General features: G+C 34.0%; 1 protein-coding gene across 4 annotated transcripts in view; it reads right to left on the bottom strand.

Moving 5' to 3' along the window:
• Window positions 1-24,874, bottom strand: part of Arhgap5 (Rho GTPase activating protein 5) — a 72,484-nt gene that overhangs the window by 28,903 nt on the left and 18,707 nt on the right. For 3 of the 4 annotated variants that reach the window (XM_026413687.2, XM_026413681.2, XM_026413672.2), the window contains exon 3: window positions 6,732-6,879. In XM_026413687.2, the coding sequence (XP_026269472.1) occupies window positions 6,732-6,879 (148 nt within the window). The remainder of the gene's footprint in view (window positions 1-6,731; window positions 6,880-24,874) is intronic. The other variant, XM_026413696.2, reaches the window with a different exon arrangement.

Genomic DNA, 24,874 nt, shown 5'->3' with positions numbered 1-24,874 from the left:
TATCAGTGTGTAATGTCATAAGGATACCCTATTATTAAATTTTCTTTATTCATTTTAAAAAGCATTTATTCAGAACTAATTATGTGCCAGACACTGTCTTAGGAGCTTGGGCTCTCTATACACATGAAGATTAAATTCTAGTGGCTGTGGGTAAAACACAAAAAGTTTTAGTGTTTTTTTTTTTTTTTTTTTGATACCTGGCATTGCATCCAGGGGTGCTTAACCACTAAGCCACACCCCCAGCCCTTTTTTATTTTGAGATAGGGTCCCAACTAAGTTGCTTAGGCCCTCACTAGGTTGTTAACGCTGCCTTTGAACTTGTGATCCTCCTGCCTCAGCCTCTAGAGTCACTGGGATTACAGGTGTGTGCCACCATGCCCAGCAAGCTTTACCTTTTTGACCAGTTACTATGACCAGCTACTTCAAGAAATGAGTTCTTGGTAACAGATAAAAGAAAGTTTCAAAGTCAGAAACCACAAAAGGCAAAATTAATATACCATAAAACCTTAAGGAATTTGTTGCTAGATATAAGCTTACTAAAAGAATCTTAAGGAATGCTTTAAGGCATAATTTATAATTCTTTTGTGTTAGAGCAAGAAAAAAAAAATCACCTAATTATCTCAATTGCCACACACACACAAATCATTTAACACTCTTTCATCATAAAACCAAGTCAAACAACAAAAAAAATCACAACAATCTAGGAATAAAAGAATATTTTAGGTTTAAGATCACACTGTGGCATAGGGTAGGTCCTTAACCCAGTGTGTTGGTGTCCACATAACAACACAGACACACATAGGGAAAATACCAAAGGCAGAGATTGGAAAGATACAGATTTCTATCTTTCAGAACAGTCAGAGTAATTTTCTGTTATTTTAAGCTTCCCAGTTTGGGGGCTTTGCTATGGCAGCCCCCAAAACAAACACAGGACGGAACTTCCTCAACATTATAAGGAGCAATTATGAAAACCCCACAACTAATATTCTCAATGGTGAAAGAATGAAAGCTTTCTCCTAAGAAATAAAAGATGCTTGTTTTCACAACTGGTATTCACCACTGCACTGGAAATTCAGCTAGAACAATTGAAACAAGACAAAGAAATAGAAGGTTTTCAGATATGAAAGTAGTAAAGCTATTCCCTAATCCAGAGAACAAAAAAAAAAATACAAATATATGTATGTATATATAAATACAAACACAAGAAATTCCAAAGAATATGCACACACAAAAGCGCTTAATAGAGTTAATAAAATAATTTAACAAGATTGCAGTATACAGTATCAACACACAAACAATTGCACATACCAGCATATACACTTCTAAAACTAATGCCATTTACAATATCATCCCCTAAAATATCCAAGAGTAAATTTATCAAAAGCAAGACTTGTACACTGGAAACTATAAAATAGGATTAAAAAAAATTTAAAAAGACATAAATAAATGGAGATATCAAGCATTCATGCACTAAAATGACAATACTAAAAAATAATATAGAGATTAAATGCAATCACTATGAAAAGAGATAGGATGGCTTGAATTCTCTCTTTTCCATCACACTACTATGTGGAGATATTCAAGTCTACATACATTTGCTAGGGGAATGTAAAATGGTACATATAAGTGGAAAATAGTTTGTCCTCGGAAATTTAAACTCAGAATTACCAGGAATCCAAAGAACTGAAAATGGGCACTTAATAGATGTATATGAAGCTTTACAGCAGAACTATTCACAACAGCCAAAAGGTATAAATAACCTAATGTCTACCAGATGATGAATGAATAGATATAATATATATCCACACAGTGATACATGCTATAATACAGATTAATCTCAAAAACATTATGTTAAATGAAAAAAAGAGACAAAAAGTCATGTTATATGATTCCATTTATATGCTATATCCAGAATATGTAAATCCACTGAAACATAAAGCAGATTGGTAAACTGAAGAAAGGGGGTAATAAGAAGTAACTCTTTGTGGGTTTAAACTTTTCTTTGGGGGTGATAAAAATGTTCTGGGACCAAAAGAGGTGGTGGTCAAACAACACTGTGAGTGTATTACATGCCATTGAGCTATACACATTAAAATGGTTCATCTTTTACACATATAATTTCACCTTAATAAAAAGTAACGTGGCCTGGAGTTGTAGGTCATTGGTAGAGGCACTGGGTTTGATTCTCAGCACTGCATATAAACAAAGGTCTACTGATAACAAAAAAAATTTATATATAAAAAAAGTAATGTAACAAAATCATCATCAAGTCATTTAATACTAACAACCATCCTTTTTCCTTAATAACTTTTTTCTCTTTTTTTGCAGGGGGTGGGGGGTGGACAGGGGGATCAGGAATTGAACTCAGGAGCATTCAACCACTGAGCCACATCTGCAGCCCTATTTTGTTATTTTATTTAGATACAGGGTCTTGTTGAGTTGCTTAACACTTCTCAGTTGCTGAGGCTGGCTTTGAACTGTGATCCTCATACCTCAGCCTCCCGAACTGCTTGGATTACAGGCGTGCGCCACCATACCGGCTAATTATTTCTCTCTTTTGTGTAGTCTGGCAACTTTCCTTCTCATTTTAAATATTGACCTTGAAGCCCAGGAACAAAAAAGCTACATTAAGATCTTATATACTCAAAATTACCAAAACAGTATCTAAAGACCAAAACATTTTCCAGAGCTTCATAGCCACACATATTCATTCAACTAAATTTTGGTCTTTTATAGGGATTTTCCACAGGCACTTTCAGATTTAACATGTCCAAGATATGGATCCATCATGAACTGTTAAATCTGCTTTTCATATTTCAACTTCCATTTTCATTAACAGAGTACTACCTAACATGGTAATCTGAGAGGCATTTTAAAGGCACTCTTCCAACCCCACAACTGTCTGTCTTATTTACTTAAAGACGCCTATTGTTCCCTTTCTTTCATATTTCTTCCATACTACCCCTTTTTGTCCTCTTTACACTTAATGCTACACAAATTGCCCTCCCACAGTAAAGAACTAAAATTTTAAAAACACAGTTTTTCTAGCACTTAACAGGCAGTTTTATATTATGATTCATAAAGAAAAATGAGTCAAGCTAACAACGCTGGAGAGTATTTAGGTGGTTGTGAAGGCATGTGGAATAGTTTATCAAAACTGAGGAGAAAGAGACACAAGTTCAGAAAAGCCGAGAAGGCTACATTTGTAGGGCAGAGTACCAAACAGGCAAACACGTACACAGATAAAGAGTCTTAGATATGTGCAGAGTCCCTGGTGTCTTTGGATACTGCACAGGTACAAGCGGAAAGTTTCTGAGGCCAGGGCTGAAATTATTCTCAAAATATCTTTTAATATATAGGGCAGTGGGTCAAATCCTCTTCTTGCTTTTCCGTAGACCTACATAAGTACCAGAATAGAAGCTTTGAATCCTTCACATTTTAGCAATTGAATCCAGCAATATATAAGAATAAAAACACTATGACAAAGTGGTATTTATCTCAGGAATGCACCAGTAATTTAACATTAGAAAATCAATTAATCTAATTCACCATATAAACAGAGTAAAAAAATTCCAAAGATCATCTCAAAAGACACCGGAAAATTGTGTGACCCATTTGGGAGAAAAACTTTCAGTGAACTAGGAACATTAGAATACTTTCTTGACCTAATAAAAAGCATAGGAGAAAAGTAATAGGGTTGGGGTTTATTTCAGTGGTAGAGCACTTGCCCAGCAGGTCCAAGGTCCTGGATTCCATCCCCAGGACCACAGAGGAGGAAAAAAAAGGGTCAACAGTGAATGCTGTACTTAATCATGAAAGACCAGAAATATATTGTATGTTAACATATCAATGAAACTTTTTTTTTTTTTGGTACTGGGGACTGAACCCAGGGATGCTTTCCAACGGAGCTACATTACCAGCTCTTTTTTATCTTTTATTTTAAGACAAGATTTCACTAAGTTTCTGAGGCTGGCTTCGAATCTGCAATTGTCCTGCTTTAGCCTCCCGAGTTGCTGGGATTACAGGCATGCACCTAGCAATAAAACTGACTTTTTAAATCTACCATTAATATTTTCAAAGTTGTTCAAAAAGTTTAGTTTTTTAAAAAAGAGAGCTGATTATAACAAGAAACTTGTCATTTGTTACTCTATCTAAGAATCTATAAATAGCAAAATGAAATTTTAAAATAATGGGTGTCTGCAATATATTTCCATTACTGCATGTTGAACCTTAAATATAAGAAGACCGTGCAATAGTCCATACCAAGAGCTGTATGGTGGAATTTAAAACCACTAATTAAAAAAAAAAAAAATCAATCACTATACTAAAATAACAGCAATAGAAGAATTAGCTTTAATTTTTTATTCTATTCTATGGTACCTAAGTATAGATTACTAGTTAGTAACTTGAACTAATTCAAGTGTATTAAGAATTAGACTACAGGGTTGGGAATATAGCTCAGTGGTACAGCACTTGCCTAGTGTGCCTGAGGCCCTGAGTTCAATTCCCAGTGCCGACAAAAAAGAAAGAAAGAAAGAAAGAAAGAAAGAAAGAAATATTGGGTAGGAACCGCATTTTACCCTGCACTTCAAATTTAGTCATTTTGTTCAAATCACTCAGCTACTTTGAAAGTATTCAAGAAATGAGATTTTTAAAAATTATAATAATAAATGCTAACCCATCATTTTATTATGTTTCAACCATTAAAGGAAAGTATTTTATAATTGCTCAGTCACATATGTAAGTAAGGAATTATATTACAAGAAAAAATGAGAACTGTTTAAAGCAGGAAGGTAATATTGTAAGAATCTGTATTTCTTCTATGTTAAAGATGAACAGAAACACAGACAAGAAATTTGCTTGAAACACACTTCTCAATTTGTTGAGAGAAAAAGTAAATAGTTAAGAGCATATTCCATGTAGGTTCTGTAAACTAACCCTTTTTTTTTTTTTTTTTTTTTTTGGAGGGGGGTGGCGGTACCAGGGATTGAACTCAAGGACATTCAACCACTGAGCCACATCCCCAGCTCTATTTTGTATTTTTATTTAGAGACAGGGTCTTGCTGAGTACCTCACTTTTGCTGAAGCTGGCTTTGAACTCAATCCTCCTGCCTTAGCCTCCCAAACTGCTGGGATTACAGGCATGTGCCACCTCTCCCAGCTATACTAACCCTTCTTAATTGAAGGAAGACTATAATACTAGCAGGTGACAGTTTAACCACCCACATGTCACACCCTTATTAAAACTTAGAAGCACCATTCCTCAATAGAGACAATACAATATGTATAGAACTTAGGTGGCAATCAGACTAAAAGGATAAGATGCACATATGAACAAAAGTAAGCATGCTTATTTATATACAACATTGTTATGCTTTTTAAAAAAAATGCTCATATATCAAAAGAGATCATTAAGTACAGCTGAACTACCTTAGCTCATGTTTTTGAAGCCAGATTTAAAGTTAGGTAGTCAGTGTAGTTAGGTAAATCGGGTCTAATACCGAGTGAAATCTAAAATGGAGGCCATGCTGGGAATGACTCAGGGAAAACAGGACAACTCATGGAATATTAATAAAATGGAGGCCATGCTGGGAATGACTCAGGGAAAACAGGACAACTCATGGAATATTAATAAAGTTCCGAAAAGGCCCTAGGCCAAAGTCCACCTGGAAGAAATGTTAATGAACAGCCCCCAACAGATTTGAAGACAGCCCATCCCAAAGAAATGTTAATGAACAGCAAACTTGACTCGGAAATGCCCAGATTACTTCTTTGGCTCACCTGTGTCCCAACCCTTCCAACCTACATTCCATCACTGAAAGAACTATAAAAAGGGGAGACAACTGCACTTCCACGGATTCTACCTTCTGGGTCCCCTTCTTCCTCCGGGAGAAGTCTTTTCTTCTGTCCTTTAATAAATTTCTAATTTCTACCCTGACCTTGCCTCGGCGTGCTTCTTTGGTGTTATTCTTCAACATCGGGGAGCAAGAACTCGTCACCGGTCAACAGCAGTAACATTTTCAAACCATTAAAACCTCTAGTCCATTCAATCAGTAAGGTTCCAAGGTTAACTTGTGTTCATTTTAAATATACTCTAACACAACAACCTTTTGCTACCCTACCTCTTGACTTGTGCAGCTCAATTTCTTTTTTAGTTTACAATAGGCAAAATAAATAAGAACAAGCTTATTTTTTAAAAAGTAGGAATAATTATACATTTCTTGAAAATACCACTCAAACCATATAAATCACATCAAACTAGAACTGCTGAATAAACTGGAACATCATAATAAGTTGCCTTTCATACATCTATAACTATGCCTGTTTTAAAAGAAAATAATCCACATGTAAGATAGGTAACAAATAGTATTAGATTTTAAAATATTGGAAACTTCCAAATTACTGATTCAAGTAATAATGATCTGTTGATAGTAACCAAGTTATTCTAAATTTCAAAGTAATATAAAGTTTAACGCTTTAGCATCAATTTAGCCATTTATTAGGTTCAAGAGAAGTCCAACAAAAGCATTACTGGTCAACAAAATTCCTTCCAAATATCAAGTGGTTATATTAAGAGTTAATACTCAAGACAAATAAGACTCAACCCTAATAATGAGAACTATAATCCTCTTCCAAAATTTAGCTTAAACAAGTCACAAACATTTGATAAACTGTTGGGGTAGCACAAGTGAAAATTTAAATCAAATCTTGTTTTGATATTTCTATCCTACCTGTATCTTCAATAAATTCCACACATTTTTCAACAAACAGTGGTATGGGCTTCTCAGCTGTAACCAGATCCTGGAGGGGCATCCCAAAGTAATTACTTTCCCAATTTCTACGCGTTGGTGGATTGAAGTTCTTAGTTTTCTTTTTCTGCTATAAGAAAACATATTTGAGTTAAAACTATTAAAAATTAATCTCCCTCAAAATATTAGTATCAAGCAATATAAACACACAGTTTAGATAAAAGGAAATATTTACAAGCCATATCCAATTGAAATGTCCATGAAAACTGGACACATTACATTCTACTAAGAGCAGCAACCTGATCAATGGAGGCAAAAAAGTGAATAGGGAAAAAAATTAGCTGACTAGAAGAAAATGTTCTCTTTGGAAAATAACATAAGACTAGATAGGGAGAGATGAGAAAAATTAGATAGTAAGACAGGGAAGATCATTTTTCAATGCCAATATAGGGGACAAACTAGAAAAACACAGAGTAGGGTTTTGTATACATCTATATTTCTAAGAATAATTTACTGATTACTGATTATATAATGAGGCTATATATTTGCGCCAAGATTTTAGTCTATTTTCCCCACATTTGTCCAATCCACTGTGACTTAAATATTAAGACAGTTTTCAGAAGAAATTTGTAAAATATTTTCAACACAGTAAAAACCAAAACAAAAAAAATTTTTTCAGAATTTAACTTTCATCTAAACCATTAGAAAAACATGGATTATTAACCAGGAATGTTCATCTCAAAACCCAAGATGAATTGTCTGGAATCAATTGGGGAGATTCTGATTCAGTCTTTTTTGAGTAGGGTATAGCAAGCATCTTCAAAGATGATTCTGTTATGCATATCCAATTGAGAATCTCTAAAGTACAGGAAGAAAAAGTTTTCAGAAATTCAAAGAGCTTATTAAGAGCACTTTTACTAACAGCCCTGATTTCTTTTTCAGTATAACTATCTAAAAATTTTTATTTTTTCTGTATAAATCACAAATCTATTCATATTGCTCATATCACTACTGGCTTACAAACAGAACAACAACAAAAATTTCCTTCTATTTTAACCTAAAGAATGGTCTACCTTAGGACTTTTGCATGGCTGTTTCTTTTATCTTTTGAATGAGGCCTATACTGATCACCTGATTAAAAATCACAAACTGCAACCCTACTGCTTGTCTTCCCCAGTACTTCCAATCCTTCTTATCTAATTCTTCTCTCCTCAACATTATAAAATTTATTCATGCATCATCTTTGTTTCAGGGGTATGAGGAAGGAAACAAAGATGATGCATGAAATTTCTGCTACAATAGAGACTCTACATATGGGCAGAGATTTTGATTTGCTCATCAACATATCCCAAAGATCAAGAATTCAGTCTATAAAAGGAAATAATACAAATGGTCCTAAAAATCCAATGAGGTCTCAAATTGAAGAAGACCCTAGAAGATAGAAAGATCTCCCATGTTCTTGGATAGGCAAAATTAAATATTGTCAAAATGGACATACTACCAAAAGTGCTAAACAGATTTAATGCAATTCCTATTAAAATCCCAATGACATTCTTCATAGAAATAGAAAAAGCAGTCATGATACTCATTTGGAAAAATAAGAGACATAGAATAGCCAAAGCAATCCTTAGCAAGAAAAGTGAAGCAGGAGGCATCACAATACCAAACCTTAAATTATATTACAGAACTCTAGTAACAAAAACAGCATACTATTGGCACCAAAACAGACATGAAGACCAGATACAGAATAGAAGACATGGAGATAAACCCACATAAATACAATTATCTCATATTAGACAAAGGTACCATAAAGATACATTGGAGAAAATACAGCCTCTTCAAAAATGGTGCTGAGAAAACTAGAAATCCATATGTAGCAGATTGAAATTGAACCCATCTCTCATCCTGTACAAAACTCAAACTCAAAGTGAATCAAGGACCTACACATTAGACCAGAGACCCTGCACCTACTAGAAGAAAAAGCAGGCCCAAATTCTCCATTATGTCAGCTTAAGAACTTAAGAACTTAATTCCTCAACAAGATTCCTAAAGCTCAAGAAATAAAAATCAAGAGTCAATAAATGGGATTGTATCAAACTAAAAAACTTCTTCACAGCAAAAGAAACAACCAAGAACACGAAGAGAAAATCTTTGCCACCTGTACCTCAAAGCATTAATCTCTAGGCTGTATAAAGAACTCAACCCCCCCCCCCAAAAAAAAAAAAAGGTACACTCATACATTGCTGGTGGGATTGCAAACTGGTGCAACTAATCTGGAAAGCAGTGTGGAGATTCCTCAGAAAACTTGGAATGGAACCATAAGGTATTCAAATCAGCATACTACAGTGAGCAGTCATATCAATGTTTATTACAGCTCAATTCACAACAGTGCAACGAACCTAGGTTATCCTTCAACAAAAGAATGGATAAAGAAAATGTGGTATCTATTCACAATGAAATATTACTCAGCCATAAAGAATGAAATTATGGCATTTGCTGGTAAATGGAGAGAACTTGGAGGTATCATGCTAGGTGAAAAAAACCAATCCCCCCCAACACAAAGGCCAAATGTTCTCTCTGATATGCAAATGTTAACACACAATGGGGGTGGGGTGTGGATAGAAGTTCACTGGCTCAGACAAAGGGGAATGAAGGGAAGAAAGGAGGGATGGGAATAGGTAAAAAAGTAGAATGAATTGGACATAACTTTCTGATGTTCAAATATGATTACATGACCAGTGTACATGTACAACCACAAGAAGGGGAAGTTATACTCAATGTATGTATAATATGTCAATACATTCTACTGTCATGTATATCTAAAAAGAACAAAAATGAATAAATCCCCCCCCATATTTGAGGTCTCTTCTAAAATAATGAGCTTGGTTTATAGTTTGAGTAATCTTACCATATACAAGGAAAGATAAACAGAAGTGAATTATCAAATTAAGAGATATATTGTGCTACATTCAGTAAGCCTCAAAGAATATTAAAGGTTCCAGACAAGATGAAAAAAACAACAGTGGGGAAAAGTAACAGGAAAGATAGCTTCAGAGTTCTCAGGAAAAGTACAAGTCACAGGATTCACCTATAGGAATGCTCATGGGAAAAAAATGTGTCAAGAATTCTTTACCTAGCCAATATATATGTCATTCAGGTGTGCATAACCACCAGCTGTAAATTTTTTTTAAATTTTCAAATATGCAATAATCAAATTTAAATTATAGCATGCATAAACTCCTTCTTGAAAGATCATAAAGAACACACAATGAAGAAATCAGTAAAAAAGAACTTATATTGGAAAATGTTGCTATGAAAACCATATGAACACTATACAATGAAACAAAACTAATTCTAAGTAATAATATAATCAATAATTTTCCAGGCAGCATTACAAAATATAAAAATTATTTGTAAGAGGTCAAAACCAAATTCTCAACCTACCCCAAAAGAGGAATGGGTGGGATATAAGAGATAAAGTAATTATAGTAGTGCATGACAGGTTATCAGAATACACTGGTAGGTTGAGCAAGAATAATAAACTGAAATAGGTTTGTAATATTTAAAGAAAAATAAGCAAACCATAAATTAATAGCACCTTCATTTTTCTTATCTTTTCTCTGATGGCAAAGAATAAAAATTGAAAATAAGGAAAAGGCTAACTGATATTTATAAAAACAAGTGTAAATAGAATAAGATCAGCTATATAAATAAAATTCTAAGACTTGGTATAAAACTAAACCAACTAACCATATGCCATTTAAACCAAGGGACTTAAATAAGTTAAAAATGACAGGCAATTGAACAAAGTACGTACAGAAGGACTGTACATAATGTACTCAATATGATATGGTCTACAAATTATCAACCCACAGCCAATCATAGCTAATGAGAAAAAGCTGAAAATCTTTCCTCTAAGATCAGGTACAAGAAAAGGTGTTCATTCTCATCATTCTTATTCAACACAGTACCCAAAGTTTTAGCCAGAACCATTAGAAAAGAGAAAGAAATAAGACATACAGATAGGAAGAAAATCAAATTATTCCTGTTTGTAGATGATACAATTCTCTCTATATAGAAAAACCTAAAGACTCCACCAAAATACTATTAGAACTAATAAATTCAGTAAGGTAGCAGGATACACAACCAATGTACACAAATCAGCTGCTTTTCTATACACCATAACAAATTTGCTAAGAAAGAAATCATGAACGTCATCCCATGCACAATAGCTACAAAACAATAACAACAAAACCACCTAGGGATAAACAACCAAATTAGTAAAAGACCTCTACAATGAAAATTATCAAACACTGTTGAAAAAGAAACTGAAGAAGGCACAAAAAGCTGGTAAGACATCCCGTATTCATGGATCAGGATAAATATTACTCAAATGTCCATACTATCCAAAGGGATTTACAGAGTCAATGCAATCCCCATCAAAATACCAGTGACATTCTTCAGAAACAAAAGAAACAATACTAAAATTCACACAAAACCACTTCACCTGAATAGCTGAAGCAACTTGGGCAAAAGAAAGAAGCTAGAGGGACCACAAAATCTGATTTCAAAATAGCGTGGTACTGGCATAAAAACAGACAAATGAAACTGAAGTGATATGAGAAATAAACCCAAATGACTGACTACAGACAACTGATTCTTGACAAAGGTGCCAAAAACATTCACTGGAGAAACATACATTGGACAGCCTCTTAAATATGGTGGGAAAACTAACACAATTAATAAAACTAGGTTATTCATAAATATCACACGATTTCACATGCACAAGAAACTGAAACTTGACCCCTATATCTCACCCTGTACAAAAATCAACTCAAGACAGATCAAAGACCTAAATATAAGCCTGGACATTCTGGAAAGTAAATGAAGAAGCACTTTAAGATATTGATGTGGCAACGATTTTCTGCATAGGACCCTAAAAGTACAAGGAAAAAAAAAGATTTTTCACATCTTACTCTTCAATTTACTTTCATCTGGCTTTTCATACCATCTCATTAAACTGACTGTGAAGATCAGATACTTCCACACTATGAAATTAAAAAAAAAAAAATCCCTCCATCCTTATTTTCCTCCTTAAGTACTTGTTCTTTTGGCTTCCAGAGTACTCATCTTTACTAGTTTCTCTCTTTTCAGTCTCATCTGCCAAAAACTCTTCCTTTTTCTAGCCAAATTCGATTCTGAGCTCTCCTTTCTTCTCTAGCTATCTCCCCTTGGATGAATTTATCTAATCACGCATAAATTCTTTTTTGTCCTCATAACTTTTCCTCTGAGTACCAGTTTCACACATTTAATTTTTTAGACTAATTCCACTTGGATATCAATAGGTATATTTAAAACATAAAACACACAAAATAGATGTCTTAACTCCCCCCCATCTGAGATCTCTCACCTCTAGATTTTATGATTTAATAAATCCACTCAGTTGCTCAAAACATAAATCAAAATACTATGTAGAATCTGGTCACTTTTCTGTTTCTTGGTACTTGAACAAGAAATAATATAGATACTTAGTAAACACTGACAAGAAGCAAACAAAACTGTGAACAAGAACCTGTAGGCCAAGTGCAGTAGTACAGTTCTGTAATCCCAGTGGCTTCAGAGGCTGAGACTGGAGGATCACAAGTTCAAAGCCAGCCTCAGCAAAAGTGAGGTGCTAAGAAACTATGAGACCTTATGTCTACATAAAATACAAAATAGGGCTGGGGATGTGGCTCAGTGGTCGAGTGCCCCCGAGTTCAATCCCTGGTACCATTAAAAAAAAAAAAAAAAAGAACCTGAAGAATCTTTACCATGTAAAATTTCTGTGCTGTTCCTTTATTTACCAGTTTACAGAAACCATTTCATTTCCCTAATGCTTCATTCCTACTAAAGGCACTAGACAGCTATGCCTAAACTTACATATCTTAACTGAAAAGAGATTCATACAAAAGAATGATTACTTGTCATAAAGTTATGGTAAGAATTAAGCAGCTAGCTCTACGTAAATTCATTTGGATATAATGAAAGATGCTTTCAACGGTGTATAAACTGAGAAATATAACCTGCTAGGTTACTGTGAAGGATACAAAAACCAGTAGAATTTAATATACTCAAGAAATATACAATCTATTATGAAGAGTAAAACACCCCATTACCAGTCATTTAACAGCACACATAAAATGGTATGTTTTTTGTTGTTGTTGTTTATTTTTATGTGGTGCTGAGGATCAAACCCAGGGCCTCATATGAGCGAGGCAAGTGCTCTACCACTACAACCTCAGTCCCCATCAAAATGTTATGTTAAGTATCAAAATAACTAGAGGTAAGGCTTAAACCTAGATTTTTTAAAATTTTATTATTATTTTTTAAAAATATAAACCTAAACTTTAAAATATGGGCTGGGGATATAGCTCAGTACGTAGAGTGCTTGCCTCACATGCATAAGGCCCTGGGTTCAATCCCCAGCACCACAAAAAAAAAAAAAAAAAAAAAGGTAAACCTCATATAAGAAATAAAGCTAGGGACATTTTAGGAATTTAGAAAGGAGTCTGTAAGTCTAGGCTCTGTAAGTGATTTATTCACTTAAATATTTGGGTACCTATTAACTACTACCTATCATATCAGAAAAAGGACTAGAAACTGCCATTTATATACTGCACAAGTTAAGGCTATGTACACAGTCTCACTCTTCATATCAGCTCTGAGACAGGGCTTCTATTTTACATCTATTTGGGTATTCCTGGAATTTAAAAAATGCACACAATGGAGGCAGAAGGGTAGACAAGGGCTATACTGCAACAGCTTTAGGTAAAGAGTCTGAAATTTACACAGAGGTTACAAATATATTTTGTAGAGCAAGTGACAAAGTATTACTGTATAATCACTATCCCTTACAAAGTAACATAAGGAGCTGTTTGAATTAATGTTGAATGTAACAGAGAAACTCAATTAAAAAGTTATTGCACCACAAATATTGGTGAGGATGTGGAGAAACTAGATATATCATACATTGCTAGTAGGAATTTAAAATGGTACATCTTACTCTGGAAAACACAAGAGTTTCTCATGAGAGTAAATATGAAATTACCATATGACCCAGCAACTGCATTCTTAAGCATTTATCCCAGAGACATGAAAACTTATTTTCATATAAAAATCTACTCTCAAATGTTCATAGCAACTTTATTCATGATTGTTAAAATCTGAATATAACTTGATGTACTTCAACAGGTTAAAAAACTGATATATTTATACCATGAAATATTATTCAACAATAGAAAGGAATAGTTGATACATGCAATGACTTGACTGAATCTTAAGGGAATTATACTGACTGAAAAAAAGTCAAGTCTAGAAAGTTACACACTATATGATCCCATTTATATAGCATTCTTGAAAGGACAAAATTATAAGCCAGGTGTGGTGCTACATGCCTATAATTCCAGCTACGTGGGATACTGAGGCAAATTAATCTCAAATCCCAAGCCAGCCTGAGAAACTTAGACCCTGTCATCAAAAAAAAAAAAAAAAAAAAGGTGGGGTGGGGTGGGGTAAGGGAGGAGGCTAAGGATGCAGCTCTGGTGGAGTGCCCTTGGGCTTAATCCCCAGTACCGGGGTGGATTGGGGGTGGTGGCAGGGGCAAAAAATGACAAAATTATAGAAATAGAAAACAGATTAGTTGCTGCCAGATTAAGTCAGGGGTGGGGGAATGGGTAAGGAGGAGGTTATGGTTATAAAAGGATAACACAAAGGATATTTATGGTGATGAAGGCAGGACATACACAAAGGAGTACAAGTGCAACTGAGGAACTTAAGATATGGACTGTATTAATGTCAATATGCTGGTTGTGACATTGTACTAGTTTTCCAAACTGTTATACCATTGTGAGAAAGCAGGAAAATGGTACACTCGATCTCTATTATTTCTTACAATGGTATGACTCTACAATTACTTAAAAATAAAAGGCTTACTTAGGAAATTTTAAAAACCACTGTAATAATCCAGATAAAAAAGTAATGACAACCTCAACTAAAACTGTGACAACTTTATAGCTGAATAAAAAGTCAAGTATTATAAACAGCAATAGCATGTATCTCTGGTTTTATAGCACCACTTTCCTAAAAGCGCATTCTTACTTCTTACTCAGTCATGGTAAAGACAGGGAAGTAAAAACTATGACAGATGAGGAAAAAAATGCTTTTCCTACTGAACAAGTACAAACATGACATGAATGATTGACTTCTAAAAACTCACAGCAATTTCTTTAATGACCAGCTACTACACCAAGGTTTCTCAACTTCAGCATTATTGACATTTTGGGCTACACGATGTTCTGTTGTGAAAAGTGGCCTGTGAATCTTACAACGTAGAGCGGCACTCTCCCAAACCCAGTTGTGACAACCAAAATGTCTCCAGACATGACCATATGCTCACTAGAGGGCAATATTGACCCAGGTTGAGAACCACTGTGTTCTTAAGGACCAAGGGCTGGGGTTGTGGCTCAGTAGAGGAGCACTTGCCTAGCATGTATGCAGCACTGGGGTCAATCCTCAGCACCATATTAAAAATAAATACAATAAAGGTATTGTGTCCATCTACAACTAAAATACACACACAAACACACACATTTTTTTTTTAAAAGGATCAAGAACTCAAGCTGGGAAAATGGATACAGATGTATTTCTGAGTAAGTCTGAGAAACTTAAAAAAAAAAAAAATCCATACATGACTCAAGGTTGGGAAACACCACTGTACCCAAAGATGAATGATAATCTCAACTGCTCTCAAAATGTTTACAATGTAGGGAAAAAAACCACAAAAATTTGTGTACTGTATATAAAGCAATTATGTTAGGTGGGGAAGAAGATATATTAAACTATAGAATAACATCAGTTTCAAGAAATTCAAGCGAATGGGTAGACTTCTACCCTGCTTCCCCAAATTTATATTTTCATGTATATTCAAAAGAACGTTTAAGTTTTATATTATACCTCACATTTCATTCTTAGAACCACTGTCGTTCCCTTTGCTTCCCATCTCATCATTAAGTACTCTTTGTTACTTTAATGGTTGGAATTCAGAGCATTAGCAAAGAAAGAAGAAAATTTTCATTGTATCTTCCTTTCCCACACATCTTATAATGAGGTCTTAAACTGGGGTCCACAGGTCTTTAGAAGTATGTGAAACTCTTAAAACTTCAGTAAAATCTTGTGCATGATCATTTTTCCAGGGAAAATACTCAAATCTTTCCTTGGATTTTCAAAGGCTAAAAACAAACTTCCAAAAGTTCACAATTATTTTGTACAAAGTATGCAAGGTATACCTCTTATATGAACAGTTACATGTAGTCATGAAAACCCCTTTGTTACACACCCATAATTTGTTCTAAGGACTGGAAACATCAAAAATTACTATTTTTAAAAAGCAATCCTCACCACGCACTATGGCACACGGCTATAATCCCAGCAGCTCCTGGAGGCTAACACAGGAGGATCTTGAGTTCAAAGTCGGCCTCAGCAACTTAGCGAGGCACTTGCACTTAGCAACTCAGCAAGACCCTATCTCTAAATATAAAAAAGGGCTGGGGATGTGGCTCAGCAGTTGAGCACCCCTGGGTTCAATCCTCAGTATTAAAAAAAAAAAAAAAAAAAAAAAAAAAAAAGCAATCCTCCTTTCCACTGGGCTTTCTCTTCTTTAAAAATCACAGATTAAACCTTATTTACTTGAGTACTCCTTGACAACATTGGTGAGATGGCAGGAAAACATTATAGAGGTAGAAATCATAAAATTGAATCTACTGCAACAACAAAATAAAAAGAAAACTCTTCTAGGATTGAGTAGAACAATTTGTAGTATACCAAATCTGAAGTTTATAAAATTGGCAATCCTATAAATTTACCTATAAAGACTATAGAACACAATATTCTGTTATGGGAGTTAAACACTTCTTTGACAAACATTAACTATGTTCCTAATAATCAATAATCCACTGCAGAAATAAGTAAATTATCCTCAATAAAATACATGAATCTGAAATACACTTTTAAAATTAAACAGCTAATTATATTTTAAATATTTGAAAAGCAACAAACCATGATCAAATGGATAGCACAGAACAAATTCAAAGAAATAGCAAACAGCAGACTGTTAAAATACTGGGAGGAATCCCTAAATTTTATATATCATAAGTTAGTGAGGCCAGCACCAGAAATGCTACTAAAGAAATCAATTTTAGCTTTACAGAAACATCATAGATCTAGGTAATGATCAGAAATAGAGCAATTTAGCCAATTAGTAAGAAAGCAACAGAAATATTTATTACAAAAAGTCTCAGTGAATGTTTTTCAGATAAAACAGATACGAGGAAAAGGAGTTTGGATAAACCTTGTGGAAAATATATTTAAATTTCAAAAAAATCAATTTTGCTAGGCTGAATTCCTTGACAGCAGAGCCAATGACTAAGTTATCCCTCTATTAGCTTCTAACAATATTCAGGCACAGCAGGTATTCAATAAAATGCTTATTAATCAAAATAACAATTTCCTTAAGTGAAAATAACTTATAATTATTAAGCAGATTCTTTTATTACCAGTTTTCTACAAAAACAAGGCTATATATATTTATACTGACTTCAACTGATCACAGCATAACATACATCACAGCACAACAACATCTCCCTAGGTTAGGGAGATGAACTATAAACAGTTTTTAAATTTTGTCCATAGTGGATACCACGGTATTCATCTTTTAGAATTTTGCCCAATTTAGAGGAAAGCTAACTTCACCCAGAGCTCATGGGATAAAGAGGCTCAGAACTAAATTCAGTAGTGAATTCTATTCCTCTGGTCAGAAAAAATTGACTAGGAGTAGACACAGACCCAATTCAAGACAGCAAAGATGCTAATTGAAGGGCTTGGACTAGAAAAGATGCTAACTGCTAGCTTTGTCATTCTTCTAAACATACTTCCTGCTGGGAATGGTGATGTGTGCTACTCAGAATGCAGAGGCAGGAGGACTCCAAGTTTGAGGCCAGCCTGGGTAACTAAGTACAACCCTGTCTCAAAAAAAAAAAAAAAAAAAAAAAAAAAAGATTGTGTTGGGAATGTAGCTCAGTGGTATAGTGTTTACCTATTATATCCAAGGCAATGGTTTCAATCCCCAGTATTACAAAAAATTAAAAGTAAAAAAACAAAAAACCCACAACCACCCCAAAACTTTCTATACAAAGATGACCCTCTCTTTTTAATGCTGTGTCCAAAAGGTAATAATGTATATAACTGACATATTTTATCAACTGCCAATAAAAACTAAGCAAGAAATACCCAGAAAATAATTTTTAAAAAATTTTGAAACTTTCAAGCATCAAGACTTTGTTAAAGAATCCTTGCTCAGGGGCTGGGATTGTGTCTCAGTGGCAGAGTGCTTGCCTCGAACACATGAGGCAGTGAGTTTAATCCTCAGCACCACATAGAAATAAACAAATAAAATAAAGGTATTATGTCCATCTACAACTAAGAAAAATTAAAATTAAAATATGTATTTCTTGCTTATAAAACAAAATGCAAGTCTAACCCACCAGACCTGTAAATATTTTTCTACTCTTAACATCCAATTCATATGTAGCCTTAATTAAATTTACCTCAAAAACCTGATGTATCTCAGATGTGAACACCGATAGTCAACCTCTGGTTAAGGATATACACTAAATCCCAAACTACATTTTCCCTACAACTTATGCATTTTCATAGAGTTCAATACAGACATGTTTTCATATACTTCATTAACTTTATACCTGGAATGAACCAAGTTAGAAATCAACTAAAATGGTGGTTACCACTGTTTGGTTAGTGGTATTTATTTTTTAAAAAGTGTTTTACTTGATAACGACTGTAAGGTTCTAGAATTCAGAAGTCAAATAAGTCTGAAGATTTACTACATTCCAAAGCATCTACTATATTAATGGCATTGCAAGTTGCTAATGTTTACCTGTTCAAGTCCTATTTTCATATAACCCCACCCCAAAAGGCTTCAAACCCTGGTTTCAGCAGTAGCAATCTTGTAAGCCTGATAGTACATTTAGATAAGAAGGGCACAGTAAAATGCAGAGAAAAGAAAGGGCTGGAAAGTATATTTGAGTACAAAATAATATTTGGTAAGTGTTAATATAAATAAGAGGATGAAAAGAGCTAAGACCTGGAAGACAAGAAAGCAACTTAAAAAGAAGTTACAAATGAAATATCATTACAAGACTTACACAAATGCACCATAAAATTCAATAAGCATTTTACCATTTACTCTTGCTGAACCAAATTGACAACAATGAAGCAGATACTGAAAAAAAAAATCAGCTTGAACACAGGTATACTTCCCTCCTTCACTGAACACTGAACAGGAGTTAAAAACTGGCAATTTTATTAATGACTCAAATTTTCTCAGTTTCATTGTCTTAAAACATGGCTTTTCAAATATTAGGTTATGAAAACAATCCAGTAGATTCCAGCTAGCACTTCTTTTTTCACTGTAATAGACCAGAGAATCAAAGTATGGTACAGCAATTGAGCACAGTGGTGCATGTCTATAATACTAGCACCCAGGGAGGCTGGGGGAGGGGGGGGATTACAAATTTGAGGCCAGTCTCAGCAACTTAGTAAGATTCAAGAGCCTGTCTCAAAAAATAAAAAGAGATGGAGATGTAGCTCAGTGGTAAAGTGCCCCTGGGTTCAATTACCAGTATAAAAAAGAAAAAAAGAAAAGTATATAGTGAAACTAGGTATTGTATTGCCATTTCAATTACAGAGATACATTTAGGTAATACGCCATGATTTTTAAAAAATTCTCACTGTTTGTGTCTTATAGGTTAAATATAAAATATTTACTATAATTTTATAAATATAAAACTATAGGGTTAAATTTTTATTTAAGGTTTTGTTCCCATAACTAACACTAAACTCATTTGGAGAATTAAAAAGATAGCTAAGTATAAACCTTTCTCTGATTCTAAACGGATGAGCCCATTAATGACTCCCTTGATGCCATTAATACCCAGAAGTTACAGATCAAGGAATCTGAGTGAAGATTCCTAACTCCTAGACTTTGGCTCCCATCTTAAAGAATGAAGGCAAAGAAAATGATCCTTTCTGTGGTAGGGGAAAAAGAAAAACTTTAAAGATGTGCATAAGCTCAATTAAAAATTATAGGAGTATTTAATTTTGAAATGTGTCAGAGATTAATTCAGCAAATAGGACAAAAGATTGTTTTGAAATACTGTACACTGGGATACTTCAGGCCTGATACTATTTTTGAGCAGTATGATATGCCAGGCACTTGAAATACCTAGTTCTAGTTCCTACCACAACACCAAGGAAAGTACTCTAAGACCTAATTTACAGCTGAGGAACCAGCTACAGAAGGGTCAGGGTTAGTAGTTTTTGTCTTTTTTTGTGGGGCTACAGATTAAACCAATGACCTCACAAATGCTAGGTAAATGCTCTACCACTCAGACACACCCACAGTGATTTATTCTTACAGTCTGCTTAATTAAGGATCATCTCAGTTATTTGTTGTTTGGCTATTCAGTACTAGCAGTTCTTCAGAGACCTATGTTAGGCAATCTTCTATATTCACTCCCGAAGAGATTTCATCTATTTCCATCTCTATTTCATTGTCTCCTAAATATGTATCTCTAATTCAGATCTCTCCTGAGAGCTCTTAACTACCTACTCAACATATCCATTGAACTCTATAACCAAAGTCGTAATTCCCACTTCCCAATCCAAAACCTGGCAAATTTCTAATGGTCTATTATTGGATTTCAAAAATTAAGAATCAAAAAAATAAATTAAGGATCTATAAAGCCTAACTATAAGGTTAAATTTTTATTTAAAATTTTTGTTCAGTCATGAATAAAACAGACATATATTTTTCTTTTTTCTTTTTAGTTGTAGATGGATACAATATCTCCATTTATTTATTTATTTTTATGTGGTGCTGAGGATTGAATCCATGCCTCACACATGCCAGACAAATGCTCTACCACTGAGCCACAGCTCTCTAGCCCTGTATTTTTCTTTTTTTTTTAAAGTACTTTTTTAGTTGTAGAGGGGCACAGTATCTTTATTTTTATTTATTTATTTTTATGTGGTTCTGAGGATCGAACCCAGGACCTCATGCATGCAAGGCAAGTGCTCTACCACTGAGCTACAACCCAGTCCCTATTTTCCTTCTCTTATATCATTCTTGTCTGGTTATAAAATTAAGGATAAGCCAGGTGAGGTGGCACACACCCATAATCCCAGAGACTCTGTAGGCTGAGGAAAGAGGATCACAAATTTGAGGCCAGCCTCAGAACCTTAGCCATATCCCGTCTTTAATAAAACAAAACAAAACAAAACAAAAAAACAGAAAAGGGCAGGGGGCGTACCAACTCAGTGGTAGAGAACTCCTGGATTCATTACCCAATACTGTTAAAATAAAAAGTAAATAAGATAAATAAAACAGATAACTTAAGAGAATGAATTGAAAAATGTCTTCTGTTTTCTGGAACAATTTTTTAACAATGGAATGACCTGTTCCTCAAAAATCTTCTGTAATTTTTATTTTATTTTTAAAATTTATTTTATCTGGGCCAGATATCTCCTTAGTGGGAAAATTTAACTGCTTTTTCACATATTTTTATTAAAAGCTTTCTTATTTAGGTAAATTGTATTTCTTTTAGGAGTTTATTTTGCCTAACTGGCATAAAATTATAGTACTCTATTATCTTTCTAATCTGATCTATCTCTAGTTTTGTCCTTTTTATTCTCAGTGTTTATGCATTCTCTCTTTTCTCATCCATCTTACCAGGTTTGTCTACTTTTCTAGTCTTTTCAAAGAATCAACTTTTAGCTTTGGTCATTTCTCAAGTAGTCTCTAAAACTCTTATCATTTTATAACTCAATGGTCCCTACCTGTCCTTTAACATGACTATCTGATACAAAATCTTTTTCCTTAGTATAACCTGAATTCCAACACAGCTGACCTTAATGGCTCAGGCTCTGCTTAACCAATTTCAGCTCTAAATTAGCTTTTCAGTTTAGCAAAAAACCCTTTTAAATGTAATGTTATTCCAGAATTCCATGACTAGGACATCTTCCTTATACTTTGCCTTATACTTATGCCTCTGTACAAGTGATTTTCCCCACCTAAAATATCTTTTATCTTTTTAGAAGCCAACAAAAATATTTGTAACTGATAATTTATACTGTTTTCATCAAGTTTTGTAAAACTACCACCACACACTACTGGTCTCTTTCCATCCTATGTTCCCATAAAATATTTACATTTGGATTACATTATCACAGAATAATATATTTTTTTTAGGGGTGGGGCAAGTACTATGGATTGAACTCGGGGCTTCACACATGCTAGGCAAGAACTCTACAAGCCTTTTAAAAATTTATCTTGAGACAGATCTTGCTAAGTTGCCCTGGCTGGCCCCAAATTTACAATCATCCTGCCTCAACCTCCCAAATAGCTGGAATTACAGGCATATGCCACCATGCCTGTCTACGAAAGTAATTTTTATTCAATTTTACGATGTCCCAGGCACTATTTGAAATAAATATTAACTTATTTCTTATAGCAACCCTGGTAAGTATGATTATTTCCATTTTCCCAGATGGACATACACAGAAGTTATATAGTTACGTAGCTAGTAAGTAGCTGAACCTGGATTCAAATCCCTTAAGGCTGTCTCTAGACCATGTGTTTTTGACCAACGAACTATGCTTCTTTCAATTATTCTAATAACATTCTCCTAACCCTGGCCAAACCACAGGTTTATAGGGTCCCAGGCTACCATATTTCACCTCTTTAAGGGATACAAGTTTTCAAAATCTTGAGAAAGAAGCAACTTTGATGATTTAATATTTAATTTTTAATACAAAAACAATTTTTAGGCAAAACTAAGATGTACAGTCATGCTCCAGTCATTCTGTAATGACTGAATGTAATGGAAAAATGCCATGGATAGTTACATAAATGGCCCTTTATAAGAAGTGTCTTAGACATTTCACTATGGATAAATAAAAGCACAAAACAATAATTTTGGCATAAAACTTTATCTATGATGTTGCATTATAACCTATGTTTATCTTCTTGAGATCTGTGGTCCAGAAACCAAGTGGTTTTTTTTTTTTTTTAAGAGAGAATTTTTTTTTAATATTTATTTTTTAGTTCTCGGCAGACACAACATCTTTGTTGGTATGTGGTACTGAGGATCGAACCCGGGCCACACGCATGCCAGGGGAGCGCGCTACCGCTTGAGCCACATCCCCAGCCCCAGAAACCAAATGTTTATGACACCGGATTTAACATTACTTTAAGACCTAAAAGTTTTGAGGCCTGTCATTTTAGTGTTAAGAGTTCAAACATAGGGGCTGGGGTTGTTGCTCAGTAATACAGCACTTGCCTGACACGTGTGAGGCACTGGGTTAGATCCTCAGCACCACGTAAAAATAAATAAATACAATTTAAAAAGTTGTCTATCCGCAACTAAAAAATATTTTTTAAAAAGAGTTCAAACTTAAATAAAAAGCATGAATCTACTACTTAAAGCAATGTTATAAGTGTAAGGCAATTCTGGAAAAAAAAAAACTACAAAACAGCTAAGACTGAGTATAATCAACTGAACACTGATTAAAAGTCTGAGTTAAAACCCAGTTACTATTTCACTGCAAGTGAGGAAAAGCCTGACACCAATTAAGGAGAGGTACTAAGCAAATAATTACAAAATACTAGATTCAGTGAATGTAAGATGCTAGTGATTGTTAGCAGCACTATTATTTTATCTCTCTCTAAAAAAGAATAAAAATAAAACCTGCACCATTTAAATTGTGATATGCTATCAACTGTTGGACACGTCCAGATTTCAAAAATGAGAAAAAAAAAAACCTGGATTTTAGAACCAATGAAATATAATTTAAATCACTATTTATAATAGTGATTTAAATATAATCAGGTATGAGGAGACCGAATTCAATTCAAGGCATACTAACATTCAATTCAAATAACATCATTAATTAAAGGGAATTAAGGACTGTGCTAAACATTCTAGAACATAAAGCTGGCACATTTTCCTCCTCAAGGTGCTCAAGAGTTGAGAAATTTAACACTCCTAAGAACTGTAGTAATAATACATTTCAATCTGAAATATTCAGGCATTTTGAATGTAGTAATTTGATTCAACTGTATATTTATTCTAAAAAAAACACTGGTTTATGCAAACTGGCCAATGCAAAAATAAATAAATAAAAAAGTAAGACTTGGAAATCTAACCAACCAGTTTTGATAAATTTGCTAAATGGAAAATTATGTAATGACTACAAGTATAATCTGAAAGACTACACAGCACTATGGAAAAGTATGATTGTACTACTGCTATTAAAGAGAACAGTTCTGTCTTAGGGGGCTATGATGAAGAATTTTATGGAATAGAGTCTAGTATCTCCAATTTAATCTTAAAAGAGCTCAGAACAAACAAAAACATACAAACTAATATACATACTGTTCAAGCAAGTGGAACTAAATGTAAACAACTGATAAATATGTGTAAAGGCTGTACAAAAACTTTACTATTCCTGCAACTACTACCCCAGTGGAAACAATATCAAAATTAAAAGTTACCAAAACATTTAGATTTGTGAACAAAAATGGAAAACACACACACATAAAAAGCAATTTAAAAATGGAAAAGACTGTGGATGCTTTATTTTTGTTAATAAGTATCAAGTAGTTTTCTTAATATAGGCTGTGTTCCTTGGGGCCAGGAATGTTTTGGATTTCCAATATTTTCCCATTTTATAATATTTGCATGTACATAATTTTCCCATTTTGTAATATTTGCATGTACATGTAATATTTGTGGATGACACCCAAGTCTAAAACCAAATTTATTTGTTTCATATACACCTTACAATATAGTTTTAAGGTAATTTTATACAATATTTTTAGTGCATTTGCATTTTTGGGGGGCTGCATAATAAATTTTATTTTATTGGTAGATAAATAATTATACATAACAGTAGGAAGTACATGTACATAATTTGATCAATCTCATTCCCCAATACCTTCTCTTCACCCTTTACCC

The sequence above is a fragment of the Urocitellus parryii genome, chromosome 6, assembly GCF_045843805.1.
Source record: "Urocitellus parryii isolate mUroPar1 chromosome 6, mUroPar1.hap1, whole genome shotgun sequence".
Lineage (NCBI taxonomy): Eukaryota > Metazoa > Chordata > Mammalia > Rodentia > Sciuridae > Urocitellus > Urocitellus parryii.
Note: the sequence above shows the minus strand (reverse complement) of the source record. Positions and strands in the feature narration are given on the sequence as shown.